Source organism: Engystomops pustulosus, chromosome 3 (genome assembly GCF_040894005.1).
Source record: "Engystomops pustulosus chromosome 3, aEngPut4.maternal, whole genome shotgun sequence".
NCBI lineage: Eukaryota > Metazoa > Chordata > Amphibia > Anura > Leptodactylidae > Engystomops > Engystomops pustulosus.
In genome coordinates this window covers 230,258,116-230,273,805 of record NC_092413.1, presented here as the reverse complement: position 1 = coordinate 230,273,805, position 15,690 = coordinate 230,258,116, and the positions used below count along the sequence as shown (strand labels likewise).

Below are 15,690 nucleotides of genomic sequence, written 5' to 3'. Positions count from 1 at the left end.
ATGTGACAATACCTGGGTGTCACAATTTGTTTGGAAGAGTGATGTATTACATCAGCTGGTGGGCACCAGTGATTGTTTGCTGTTACCTGTTGGCGTCCATCTTTCGGACACCAGGTTGGAATGGATATGGTGTGGTTTTTGGTTGGCTGGGGGTCGGAGGGTCATGTAGTTGTGGATACATGACCTCCTCCGTGGTGGTTTTTTAGGGGTAACACTGCCCTACATGCCCTTACATATGGCAGGCATACAGGGTGTTATCTGGTGTTATGTAAAGTGGAATGGTTAAAAGTGTCTATATATTCAAACAAAGAAATGGTTAAATTATCAATGGTTTCAATAAAGCTGTGGCCAACCCCGAGTCGACCCACAATTGAGAATGGTTAAGCAATGGTTTCTGTTTGGTTATTTATATTTGGGGTATGCGGTATTAAAGGGGCCAATCCGGCTCCGGGTTAGTAAGTGTTTATTATTTGAGCAGTCATACAGTGAGGAACACTACCCTCATACAGTGAGGAACACTACCGCCATACAGTGAGGAACACTACCGCCATACAGTGAGGAACACTACCCCCATACAGTGAGGAACACTACCCCCATACAGTGAGGGACACTACCCCCATACAGTGAGGGACACTACCCCCATACAGTGAGGGACACTACCCCCATACAGTGAGGGACACTACCCCCATACAGTGAGGGACACTACCCCCATACAGTGAGGGACACTACCCCCATACAGTGAGGGACACTACCCCCATACAGTGAGGGACACTACCCCCATCCAGTGAGGAACACTACCCCCATCCAGTGAGGAACACTACCCCCATCCAGTGAGGAACACTACCCCCATACAGTGAGGAACACTACCCCCATACAGTGAGGAACACTACCCCCATACAGTGAGGAACACTACCTCCATACAGTGAGGAACACTACCCCCATACAGTGAGGAACACTACCTCCATACAGTGAGGAACACTACCCCCATACAGTGAGGAACACTACCTCCATACAGTGAGGAACACTACCCCCATACAGTGAGGAACACTACCTCCATACAGTGAGGAACACTACCCCCATACAGTGAGGAACACTACCCCCATACAGTGAGGAACACTACCCCCATACAGTGAGGAACACTACCTCCATACAGTGAGGAACACTACCCCCATACAGTGAGGAACACTACCTCCATACAGTGAGGAACACTACCTCCATACAGTGAGGAACACTACCACCATACAGTGAGGGACACTACCACCATACAGTGAGGGACACTACCACCATACAGTGAGGGACACTACCCCCATACAGTGAGGGACACTACCCCCATACAGTGAGGAACACTACCCCCATACAGTGAGGAACACTACCCCCATACAGTGAGGAACACTACCCTCATACAGTGAGGAACACTACCCCCATACAGTGAGGAACACTACCCCCATACAGTGAGGAACACTACCCCCATACAGTGAGGAACACTACCCCCATACAGTGAGGAACACTACCCCCATACAGTGAGGGACACTACCCCCATACAGTGAGGAACACTACCCCCATACAGTGAGGAACACTACCCCCATACAGTGAGGAACACTACCACTATACAGTGAGGAACACTACCCCCATACAGTGAGGAACACTACCGCCATACAGAGAGGAACACTACCCCCATACAGTGAGGAACACTACCGCCATACAGTGAGGGACACATCCTTAATCCCAAGAAGCAATGTCTGACTTTTTATCGAGCAGATCCCTGAAAGGTGAAAAATGACACACTAGGCGGAGAATCTGCAGAAGCTTTTATTTCATGATATCTTGCAGTTATATGTGCAGTGATTATTGGGATTGTTACTATATTGCTGTCATTATTTTATCATCAGATTTTAACCTCCGCTGATTGCTCTCCAAAGATCTGAACCTCACACAGGTGAAGAACCTCAGTCTGTCCAGCCAAAACGATATTGACGTATCTCCCGACCATTGCTCCGCACTCATAAGTCTGAGTCGCTCCATCTGGGAGAGAAGTCACCAGAGCACACCTGTGACAGAAAGGATGATAGGTAAGTGTCCGTATCACACATATATACATATACCAGGCCATCGCTCCCTGCTCTACTATTACTGATATACATCGGGAGGAGGAAATGTCTGTCACCAACCTCCTCTCAGTGTCCTGAATTGCCTCACATTTGCGTAAGTTCTTTAACTGCTTCAGGCTCACAGTGATTTCCACATTCAGGTTTTGTCCAATTTTTTGTGTACTTTTTATGTCTCTAACGTTTTATTTTTTGGGAATTATTTTTATGGCTTTATTTTTCAAGAGAAATGCTTTTTTAAAAAAAAAATGTGTTCACAGTTATTTGCTTTAAAAGAGGTTAGAGGCTTAAAGTTGAAAAAATATTTGTTTTTACATATAAAAATATAATCTGCCACAAATTTTGATCTATTACTTGTCTTGTTGAATGGTAACTCAGTGCCGTATGTGGTTACCAGTAGAAAGAAAAAATCCTGGCACTCACTGCTTAGTGATTCTTCTTCCTTCTTTTGTAAAAAAGACAAAGAAGGAGCCGGATCAGGACGCGTTTCGGGCCCGTCCACAAGCCTTTGTCAACTGATATCAACATACATAAAGACACTTCATTATATAAGGCAAGTAAATCTCCTACTAATGACATCACACCCTCAGGCACACTTCAGCTGGGATGTGATGTAACCAAGAGGGAGGCTCAATAGGTGAAATACTTCACAGTCCGTGTCTAAAGGTAAAAATATACATCAAATTGCACAATTATCAATGCAAAGAATAAAAATTATATTGTAACCATGTTCAAGTCATATTTATTATAATATAGTGAAAACAAAAACATTTTAGTTACTATATGTTTGCAATATCATAATATCATATGGAGTTCCAGTGTGTCAAGTAGAGGAATCCAATAAGCCTCACAAAGCCTCAATAATTGTTTAATATTACCCCCTCGTCTGGAGGGTGGCACTTGTTCTATCATAATGTATTTAAATTGAAAAATCTCATGCCTCTTGGCACTAAAATAGCGAGGAATCGGTAAAAAGGTTTCATTGCATCTAATGGTTGTCAGGGTTCTGGACCACCGCGGGAGATGGTACTAGCCGACACCTGGGACCAGAATCTAAGTGGAACCTGGTCTTCATCAGAGTCCGCCGTAAAGCGGGATGGTCTTGCTGCGGTAGGGTGCCACCAGGTCGTTCCACAGATGCGACTAGCCCGCGGGGGAAGCCAAGGTTGTGGTACAGAATCGGTGTCCAGGCACGTGGTCAGGTACAGACAGACAGTCGGGGCAGGTGGCAGAGATACAGAAGTCAAAAGTCAGGTCTGAGGTCACAACAGGAATACAGCAGAGCAGGAACAAGGAATAAACGTAGGGAGCACAGGAAGCTTTCACTAAGGCAAGGTAGCTCAAAGATCCGGCCGGGAATCCTGGGAACAGCCGGCCTATAAGGGATCTTGGAAGTGCCTGCGCCAATCAGCGGTGAGCGCACGCCAGGCCGGACGGGAGCAGGAGCTGGGAGAAGACATAAGAAAGTGCTCCGGGCTGGCACATAGAGGCAGAGGTTCTCCTGTCTTAGTCTGGAATGCTCTTTGGAAGACAGACAAGCTCTATCCACCTGCATGGGCTCCTCTTCAGCAGACACGGAAGATGGCTGAAGTGGTCTTTGGAAGACTGGAGCCAGGCGGGGCAGACGTCGGGTACTGACTTGTGGTTTTTCCAGACTTTGCTCCTCAAAATGCTCAGTAGACCGGATGTCAATCTGAGTGGCCAGAGAGATGAGACCACTCAGCGTAGACAGCAGGTCCGGTGCAGACAAGGCATCTTTGATCTGACCAGACAGTCCTTTTTTAAAAGTAGCAAGCAAGGCCGCCTCATTCCTATCCAGCTCGGAGGCTAAAGTACTGAACTGGACCGCGCAGTCTCCGACAGAGGAGTCCCCTTGACTCAGCTTCAGCAGTGCGGTCTCAGCAGAAGACGCCTGGGCAGGTTCCTCAAAGACAGACCGGAATTCAGAAAGGAACGTGGTGAGAGTAGCCGTGACTGGATCGTTCCTGTCCCAGAGGGGAGTAACCCATGCCAGGGCTTTCCTGGAGGCTGATCATGAAAGCTACCTTAGCCCATTCTGTGGCAAACTGTGAAGGCATCAGCTCGATATGTAGGGGGCACTAAGTAATGAAGCCGCTGCATAACTACTGCATAACACCATCATATTTGGAGGGCATGGAAATATGCAGCCTGGGTTCAGCAGTAGACAATGCAGCCATAGTAATGAGTGGTACCGGCAGTACTGGATGCTGGTGCAGAGTAGCCAATAAATGCTGCAGGGTGGCGGTGAATTCTTGCGGTGAGTTGAGGTGAGCTGCTGTCCTTGCACGGCAAACTGTTGAGACTGCTGGACCACAATGGTGGTAAGATCAGCCAGTTTAGGAAGCGGAGCCTTGTCGGGATCCATGGCCAGATCTTACTCTCAGGATCAGTGGTAGTGGATCCTCTGTACCACCGTGGACAATGGTGTAAGACGACACCTGGGAACGAAATGTAAGTGGCACCCGGCTTTCACCAGAGCCAGCCACAAAGCGGGTTGGACTTGCTGTGGCGTGGTACCAACGGGTCGCTCCACAGGCGAGACTTTGTCGCGGTGGAGGCCAAGGCGAAGTACAGAATCGTGATACAGCATCATGGTCAGGGACAGGCTGGAGGTCAGAACCGGCGGCACAGGATTGGAGTCAGGAGCAAGGCAAAAGGCCAAGGCAGGCAGTGGAGGAGCGAAGTCAGGAGCGGAACCGGGGTCACAACGGGAATTCAACAAACAGTCGCAAGGCATAGAGATAAAGCTTTCTAAGGCTTTGAGGCACAAAGATCTGGCAGGGAATTTAACAGAATTGGCAGCTGGTCAGCACCAATTAGGGTATCAAAACTACAGGTTGGGGGGAACCTGGGGAATAGTGATCATAATATCATTGATTTTGTATTACGCTTTACTAAGAACGTTAGGGAAGGGGCAACCAACACTCTAAACTTCAGGAGGGCAAATTTTTAGCAACTAAGGGAAGACCTTAAAGGCATAGACTGGGATAATGTTCTCAAAGACAAAAGCCCCCCCCCCCAAAATGGGACTTTTTCTCATATATTCTGAAAAAGTCCTGTGAGAAACACAAACCTAATGGGAAAAAGCATAAGAGGAACATGAAAAAGCCTATGTGGCTAACTAGTAAGGAAACTTGTAAGGAAAGCAATAAGCGAGAAAGATAAGGCGTTTAAGGTGCTAAAACGTGAAGGTAGCAATGAGGCATTACAGGATTATAGAGAGAAAAATAAATCCTGTAAAAAGCAGATAAAGGCTGCAAAAATAGAGACTGAGAGAAAAATTGCCAGGGAGAGCAAAAATAATCCCACATTATTTTTCAAGTATATAAATGATAAGAAACTAAAAACAGAGAGTGTGGGTCCCCTTAGAAATAACATGGGGGTCATGGGGGAAGGAGATGAGGAAAGGGCCAATCTACTGAATGTCCCTTTCTCAACTGTCTTTACCCAGGAAAATCCCCTGGTGGAGACACAATGAGGAATAATGTAATTTCTTTTTGGAATGTCAACAGTTTAACCCAGGAAGAGGAACGGCGCCGCCTCGCAACCACTAAGATAGATAAATCACCGGGGCCAGATGGCATACACCCCCGGGTTCTGCATGAACTATGTATCGTGATAGACAGACCGTTATTTTTAATATTTGAAGATTCACTGAGGACTGGTTATGTTCCACAGGACTGGCGCATAGCAAATGTGGTACCAATATACAAAAAAGGATCAAATAGCGATCCTGGAAACTACAGACCCGTGAGTCTAACTGCTGTGGTGGGGAAAATATTTGAGGGGTTTGTTAGAGATGCTGTCCTCGAGTATCTCACTGTGCACAACCTTATAACCCAGCGTCAGCATGGGTTTATGAGAGATCGGTCCTGTCAGACTAATCTGATTGGTTTCTACGGGGAGGTAAATTCAAGACTGGATCTGGGGGACGCTGTGGATGTTGTATATCTGGACTTTTCAAAGGCATTTGACACCGTGCCACATAAAAGGTTGGTATATAAAATGAGACTGCTGGGAATAGGAGAAAATCTGTGTATTTGGGTAAGTAATTGGCTTAGTGATAGAAAACAGAGGGTGGTCATTAATGGCACATTCTCAGATTGGGTTGACCTTACCAGTGGAGTGCCATAGGGGTCAGTATTGGGGCCTCTTCTTTTTAATATTTTTATTAATGACCTTGTAGTGGGTTTACACAGTCAAGTTTCAATATTTGCAGATGATACTAAACTGCGTAAAGTAATAAATACTGAGGTCGATAGTTTAGCATTACAGAGGGATTGGGGAAGCTTGTGGAGTGGGCAGAGAAATGGTTGATGAGGTTTAATGTAGATAAATGTAAAGTTATGCACTTGGAAACAAAAAGTATAGTTATGTTCTAAACGGTCAATTACTTGGTAAAACTGGAGCTGAAATGGACTTGGGGGTATTGGTGGATGGTAAACTTAATTTTAGTGACCAGAGCCAGGCGGCTGCTGCTAAAGCAAATAAAATTATGGGATGTATCAAGAGAGGAATAGATTCTCATGATAAAGACATAGGGGGATATTTATCAGGACCTCTGCGCACCGCCAGTGGCGCAGAGGCCCTGAAATAATCGCAAATGCTAGCTTATTGCTAGCTTTTGCGATTATTTTCCCCAATCCGCCACCTTCACGCCAGTGGGGCGTGAAGGGGCGGCGCGGCCGGCCGAGCGGGGGGCGCGACCGGACGGGAGTGGGCCGGCGCGGGGCGTTACTGTCCCCGCACCTGCGCACTCGCTGCTGCCGGCGACTTTTCATACGTGAAAAGTTGCTGGTTGCGTTTCTTTCTACGCCAGGCCCTGCCTGGCGTAGGATAAACGCTGCGCAACTGGCAGTCCGTTACATGAAGATGCAGAAGCCTCTTCATGTATTGGGCTGCGAATTTGTAGCGGCGGGGCTATCATACGCTGGCGCACGATAGCGTATCCCCCATAGTTTTGCCCTTATACAAATCCCTGGTCAGACCACACATGGAATATTGTGTACAGTTTTGGGCACCAGTGTATAAAAAGGATATATTAGAACTGGAACGGGTGCAGTGGAGAGCAACCAGGATTATTAGGGGAATGGGGGGATTAGAATACAATGACAGATTACAAAATTTGGGATTATTCAGTTTAGAAAAAAGACGGCTGAGGGGAGACCTCATTACAATGTACCTGAACGGACAGTAGAAGGATCTCTCCAAAGATCTTTTTATACCTAGGCCTGTGACCAGGACAAGGGGGCATCCTCTACGCCTAGAGGAGAGGGGGTTCTACCATCACCATAGACAGGGGGCATCCTCTACACCTAGAGGAGAGGAGGTTCTACCATCACCATAGACAGGGGGCATCCTCTACGCCTAGAGGAGAGGTGGTTCTACCATCACCATACACAGGGGACATCCTCTACACCTAGAGGAGAGGCGATTTTACCATCACCATAGACAAAGGTTCTTTACTGTAAGAGCAGTGAGACTATGGAACTCTCTGCCGCAGGGGGTTGTTATGGCCGACTCTATGTACATGTTCAAGAGAGGCCTGGATGCCTTTCTGGAGAGAAAAAATATCACGGGTTATGGGGATAAAACATTTATTTAATTCTTACGTTGGACTTGATGGACTTGCGTCTTTTTCCAGCCTAATATACTATGATACTATGATACTATGAATTATTGGCATGCTGGCCCTTTAAATCTCCGTAAGCGCTGGATCGAAGAAAGATGAGAGCAGTCCCGGGGTTCCGGGGCCACGGAGAGGAGCATGGGTGCGTCTGCAACCCGGGATGTGGGTCGGAGGAGCACCTGTGACAAGTTAAATAAGTAAAAAAATGTTAACAAAGCCTGGACAGCAATAAGGGCTGAGGCTCACCTTGGATTGCTGTTTCCATTGTTGGTCAAAGAGTATCCGACAAGGATTTCTGCACCATTAATCCTGCTCCCGTAGGCATCTCTGTTAGTGACTGTTATGTAGTGAATTGTGTAGGACTCTAGCAGGTCCACCCTCCACCAGGGAGACATTTCTTTGTTTGTGTGAAAACACGATCCGTGATACAAGTCGGTGTCTGGGTTTCCATCTATTCCATTTACTGCCATTCCCAAATAGCCCCAATCGGTATCCTTATGAATGGATGACATTGTGGGTCGACCATGAAGAGCGAGATTCTTATCTATCAAAGGAAGAGGAGACATGAAAAGTGAACTTCAGTTATACATAGAGATGGACAAACAGCATCATGAATCCTGGACCATCGCTGTGTCCTCTATAGGGCTATATAGAGGTGTACAGATAGGTCCATAACTATTTGAACACTAACACAAATTTAGATTTTTTTTACCTGTTAACTAAAACGTATTCAAGTCATTGTTACATAATAGACATGGACATAAATTCCAGACTTTCAGCTTAATTGACAATTGATTAACACAAACAAACCCCTCATTTCCTGACCACCAAGAAAAACTGAGGACATAATACACCTTTACACGTCAGCTGCGGGTGTGGGGAGAGGGTTCATGGGCTGCACCCTCTCCATACAAGGTGGGCGTTTGCTTGCAAACCCTGTAAATGCCTCCGACAAAGATGCCTGACTCATTTCCATCCTGGTGGTGCATGGGTGCTGCCATGTTGGATTTGATCATTGCCCCCTGTGAAGTCACCAGGGGGGTGGCGATTGGTTGCCATGACAGCCGTACAAAGACCCGAGGCTGTCTAATTTTTTCCCCATCTATTACAATGTGTGATTTGCACATTGTAATAGATGGTGTGGAAAATCCCCATATACTGCCATACTATAGTATAACAGTATATGGAAGGCTCAATTACACAAACTAAGGTTAAAGTACCCCAGGGGGTCTGGAAAAATATTAATAAATAAGTAAAATAAAATAAAATTAAACCTAAAAATTCCAATCACCCTCCTTTCCCAAGAACTGATATAAATATAAACAGTAAAAATCAAAAACATGTTGGTATCGTCGCTTCCCAAAATGTCCGATCTATCAAAATATGCTAAAAAATTTTGATAAAATATTCAATAAAAAGGCTGTAAAAATGACACCACCCACTGCTCCGTGCACCGAAGTATGAAAAAGTTATTAGCGCCAGGCAAAATAAAGAATAATTTTTTTGTACAGGAGGTTTTAATTTTTGTAAATGTATAAAAACATTATAAAACCTACACAAATGTTTTATCTCCGTGATCGCACCGAGCCAAAGAATAAAGTAGACTCGTCATTTGTGGTGCACAGTGAAAGCTGTAAAATCCAAGCCCACAAGAAAATGGGTTTTTTTCACCAATTTCACAACATTTGGCTTTTTTCCCGCTTCCCAGTACACGGCATGGAATATTAAATACTGTTACTATGAAGTGCAATTTATTATGCAAAAAACAAGCCGTTAAGGTCATTAAGGGGTTAAATTGATTTAAGCATTTTTGTAATTTACATTTTTGTTGGATTGAGGAGGAGTCCACGTCTGCTTTTTTCATGATCAGATCAGGTTTCTCAATATCTGTGACGTTTTCTGCATCTAAAGAGAAATATAAAGTAACATCATCATCCATGGACACAGGAATTACACGGGTCATGGCCTCAGTCTCAGGGGATGGAAATGACCCCATCAGCCAAACATTAGATGGATACAGATTCTAGATGGACATCACAACTAATACAGACCCCAGATGGCAGAATAAAGAGAGAACCAAGATCCGACAATCGTAACAGATACAGACCCCAAACCAGACCCGGGAATAAATAGAGATTAAGGATCAGACACCATCAACAAATAGAGACCCCAAAGCAGATCAGGAAAGAAGAGGAGACCCAATATCAGATAAAATAAGTACAGACCCCAAAACCACAGAATAAATATAGATCTGGTAATGGGCACCTTGTCTAAATTCAGACCCCAAACCAGGCAACAAAATAAATGGAGACAAATGATCAAACAACCTAAACAAATAAAGATCCAAGATTAAAGGAAACCTACCACTTGTAGTGAAACCAAAAACGAAGTAGACGTGGCACATCCAATAAAAGATAGCGTTTATTCTTCTCACATTAAAAAATCTGTGCAGTGAGCATGTAGGCGAGCCACCTACGCGTTTCGGCTTGTACCTAAGCCTTACTCATGGTGAAAAGTTAAAAACAAATGGTTGTAAGTCATTTAAATTACCTGCATGCACCTGTTGGCTGATTAACGTCATATCCGTAGCAGTTCGGAGAAGACGTAATGCATGAAACCGAGGCTTGTGTTTAGAATAGATATAACAATTAACATGGTTTTTATATATTCATATAGAAATAGAAAAAAGATGCATTTATATTTATAGTTTTAAATATAGTGTGGAATACAGTGAAATTTGTTGATCTTACATGTGAATTGCGATCTACTTTTAGGCTTAAGCAGTTAGATGAAGGATATTTTTTCTCTTTACCACTTGTAGTGGCAGGTTTCTGATGGAAATACCGGGCACCAGCTCAGGGTGAGCTGGTGCCGGAGCTTATTTTCGTTAGTGTTTTAAACCGCGGTATCGCAGTTTAAAACACTTTTTAAACTCTATAGCCGGCGCAGGCAGGTACGCGCTCGGCGCTTACCGTGCGCGCGGCTACATAGGAAGTGAAGCCTGCGCCGGCTATACAGTTTAAAAAGTGTTTTAAACTGCGATACCGCGGTCTAAAACGCTAACGAAAATAAGCTCCGGCACCAGCTCACCCTGAGCTGGTGCCCGGTATTTCCATCAGAAACCTGCCACTTCAAGTGGTAGGTTTTAATGAAGATATTAAGACACCCAAAATGAAAAAATAAAAAGTGAGAGGTTAAGAAGCCCTAAACAAATACAGACCCCAAACCAGATCACAAACTGAAAGGAGACCCAATATCAGATAACATAAGTACAGACCCCCAAACCAAAAAAATAAAGGTAGACCCCAAACACCCTATAAAATAAGGATCCTAGGACACAGATTATTATGAGACCAGGAAAAGATCCGCTAAATGAATTCAGCCCCCAAACCAGATCACAAAATAAAAAAAGACTAACGATCAGATACTCTAGACCCCAAACCAAGGAATGAATATAGACCCAGGATCAGCCATTGTATAAACTCCGACCACCAAACCAGAGCACAGATTAGAGAACCAGGATCAGATGTCCTTAACAAGTATAGACCCCAGACCAAAGAACAGAGACCCCAGACCAAAGAACAGAGACCCCAGACCAAAGAACAGAGACCCCAGACCAAAGAACAGAGACCCCAGACAAGACCCAACCACTAAGAGACTCCAAACCAGATGTTGTGCTGCTCCTCTCCCACCGCTCCTCCCACATATCTTACTTACAGTGGCGTAACTACCGCCGTAGCAGCCGTAGCGGTTGCTACGGGGCCCGTGAGGTTCAGGGGCCCGGGGATGCACGGTCCCACTCCCTGCAGACTAGTGCTTTGCCACGGCAGGGGAGGCTGCACTGCCGGGTGCCTGCCGTATCGTGCCCCCGGGCCCCTCCCACTGTGTCCCGGCCACCGCCCACATCTCTCCTGGTCTGCCCAACTCTTTCCTGGATCTCCAGCCTCTCATCCCCCTGACACGCCCGCTGATCTTAATAACCCGCCCGCTCATCTCAATGACCCGCCCTCTACATCTCTGACCCACCCGCTACATCTTTCCTCGCGCTCGCACTCGCCCCCCCCCTGTCTCGCCCCCCCCCGCTCGTTTTGGCCCCCCCGCTCGCACTCGCCCCCCCTCCCCCGCTCGCCCCCCCTCGTCCCCCCCCCCCCGCTCGCCCCCCCCCCCCCCCCCCCCCCCCCCGTGCCGTCTGAATGGCACCGGGCACCCACCTGACGCCAATACAGCCCCCAAACTTCTTGAAAGGTAAGTATATAAAGATGTATTTATCTGTGTGTATATATGTACTTATATGCATAAACTGTGTGTATATATGTATGTACTGTATATATATGTATATACTGTTTATAAATGCATATTCTGTGTGTATTTATGTATATACTGTATATATACTGTGTATATATATGTATGTACTGTGTATATATATGTATATACTGTGTATATGTGTATATACTATTTATATATGCATATTCTGTGTGTATTTATGTATATACTGTATATATACTGTGTATATATATGTATGTACTGTGTATATATATGTATATACTGTGTATATGTGTATATACTATTTATATATGCATATTCTGTGTGTATTTATGTATATACTGTATATATACTGTGTATATATATATGTATGTACTGTGTATATATATGTATGTACTGTGTATATGTGTATATACTGTGTATATGTGTATATACTATTTATATATGCATATTCTGTGTGTATTTATGTATATACTGTATATATACTGTGTATATATATATGTATGTACTGTGTATATATATATATATATGTATATACTGTGAATATGTGTATATACTATTTATATATGCATATTCTGTGTGTATTTATGTATATACTGTATATATACTGTGTATATATATGTATGTACTGTGTATATATATATGTATATACTGTGTATATGTGTATATACTATTTATATATGCATATTCTGTGTGTATTTATGTATATACTGTATATATACTGTGTATATATATGTATGTACTGTGTATATATATATGTATATACTGTGTATATGTGTATATACTATTTATATATGCATATTCTGTGTGTATTTATGTATATACTGTATATATACTGTGTATATATATGTATGTACTGTGTATATATATATGTATATACTGTGTATATGTGTATATACTATTTATATATGCATATTCTGTGTGTATTTATGTATATACTGTATATATACTGTATATATATATATGTATATACTGTGTATATGTGTATATACTATTTATATATGCATATTCTGTGTGTATTTATGTATATACTGTATATATACTGTGTATATATATGTATGTACTGTGTATATATATGTATATACTGTGTATATGTGTATATACTATTTATATATGCATATTCTGTGTGTATTTATGTATATACTGTATATATACTGTGTATATATATGTATGTACTGTGTATATATATGTATATACTGTGTATATGTGTATATACTATTTATATATGCATATTCTGTGTGTATTTATGTATATACTGTATATATACTGTGTATATATATGTATGTACTGTGTATATATATGTATATACTGTGTATATGTGTATATACTATTTATATATGCATATTCTGTGTGTATTTATGTATATATACTGTGTATATGTGTATATATGCATATTCTGTGTGTATTTATGTATATACTGTATATATACTGTGTATATGTATATACTGTGTGTATTTGTGTATATACTGTATATATACTGTGTATATGTGTATATATTATTTATATATGCATATTCTGTGTGTATTTATGTATATATACTGTGTATATGTGTATATATGCATATTATGTGTATATTTATGTATATACTGTGTATATGTTTTAATACTATATATATGTGTATATATGCATCTACAGTGTATAAATATGTATATACTGTGTATAAATGCATAGAAGCAGATACTGTATTTATATAAGCATATATATGTGCACATTTAAGTATATATATATATGATGTATGTGTGTTTTTGTATATGCTTTGTATATGGTAAGTATGTATGCTGTATATACTGAATGTGTGTTAATTTGCTGTATGTGTGTATATTCTGTATGTATACGCAGCATGTGTGTATATGGTGTTTTTATCCTGCATATATGTGTATATATGGTCAGTGTATACTGTATGTGTATATATGTGTGTATTGTATATGTATATAATGTGTGTACTGTATGTGGGTATATACTGAATGAGTTTGTATATACTCTGTGTATAAACATGTCTGTATAGGGGTACATTCACAAGTACATATGGGGGGTGTATATCTGGCTGCAAATTTGCTGCCGGATATACTTCCCCCATAAGCTTCTATACGCCTGGGCTCGGTACGGTGACCACAACGAGTACTCACTGTTTCGAACAAAAGAGAGAGAGCGTGCTCCATCTATGGCCGTAAGAACAGCCATGCGGCTCTATTCTCTATGGAGAGGGGAGTGGTGAACCGCGACCACCTCTTCTCCTCTCCAGTGCGCCAGACGTGTGCCTGATATATATATATATAGAAGGGGGGCCCCATGCAGAAATCTGCTATGGGGCCCAGCCTATCCTAGTTACGCCCCTGCTTACTTATCACTGATATTAGAGGAGGATATAATTATAAAGCGGCTGAGGAGAGAAGTTACTGAACCTGCAGAAGCCTCATCAGACGCCGTCCACACCAGGACCACGAGGAGCAGAAGCTTCATCCTGCAGATGAGAACATGTCCTGATATCAGAAGACGAGTTCTATGTATATTCTCTATATTTCTACAATGTTTGTACAATGTTATCCCTCAGACCCTCCTACATCCTGGTCACCATTAATGTCACCTACAGATCATGTGACGCCTAATTCCAGCTCTGATCCAGGAGGTAACAGAACCAGTAATACTATCAGTCCTGATAATGGAGGCTGTAACGCTAATAGATGGACCTGTCATATATAATAGCCCCCGCGCTGCTACAATGATACAATACTGGCTGGTCTGGGGAACATGTACATTACAAGTCATTCTGGTGCTGTATCATGTACTCAGCCTGGTTCTGGTGCTGTATCATGTACTCAGCCTGGTTCTGGTACTGTATCATGTACTCAGCCTGGTTCTAGTACTGTATTTATGTACAAAGTTAATGGTATGTACTGAGCCTGGTTCTTGTACTGTATATATGAATTGAGCTTGGTTCTTCTGTTATATGTGTGGTCTGATCTTTTTCTGGTGATATTTACTTTCTGAACCCGATTCTATTTCTGTACTGATCATGGTTCTTTTTCTGTAGTTCTGTGGTCAGCCTGCTTCTGTCGCTGTGTTAATATACTGAGCTTGTTTCTGGTGCTATATTTATGAGCTTGGTTCTGGTGCTGCACTTATACTTTAAACCTTGTTCTTTGCTGTATTAATATACACTCACCGGCCACTTTATTAGGTACACCTGTCCAACTGCTCGTTAACACTTAATTTCTAATCAGCCAATCACATGGCGGCAACTCAGTGCATTTAGGCATGTAGACATGGTCAAGACAATCTCCTGCAGTTCTCCCGAGCATCAGTGTGGGGAAGAAAGGTGATTTGGGGCCTTTGAACGTGGCATGGTTGTTGGTGCCAGAAGGGCTGGTCTGAGTATTTCAGAAACTGCTGATCTACTGGGATTTTCACACACAACCATCTCTAGGGTTTACAGAGAATGGTCCGAAAAAGAAAAAACATCCAGTGAGCGGCAGTTCTGTGGGCGGAAATGCCTTGTTGATGCCAGAGGTCAGAGGAGAATGGGCAGACTGGTTCGAGCTGATAGAAAGGCAACAGTGACTCAAATCGCCACCCGTTACAACCAAGGTAGGCAGAAGAGCATCTCTGAACGCACAGTACGTCCAACTTTGAGGCAGATGGGCTACAGCAGCAGAAGACCACACCGGGTGCCAC

General features: G+C 43.0%; 1 protein-coding gene across 1 annotated transcript; it reads right to left on the bottom strand.

Annotated features, from left to right (window-relative positions):
* Positions 1-1,793: 1,793 nt before the first annotated feature.
* LOC140122758 (fucolectin-like) lies at positions 1,794-14,517 on the bottom strand. The gene is made up of 4 exons (XM_072143952.1): positions 14,421-14,517; positions 9,577-9,660; positions 8,002-8,299; positions 1,794-2,048 (listed from the first exon to the last, which is right to left on the bottom strand). The coding sequence occupies exons 1-4, from the start codon at positions 14,476-14,478 to the stop codon at positions 1,886-1,888; spliced, it is 603 nt and encodes a 200-aa protein (XP_072000053.1). The 5' UTR covers positions 14,479-14,517; the 3' UTR covers positions 1,794-1,885.
* Positions 14,518-15,690: the final 1,173 nt, after the last annotated feature.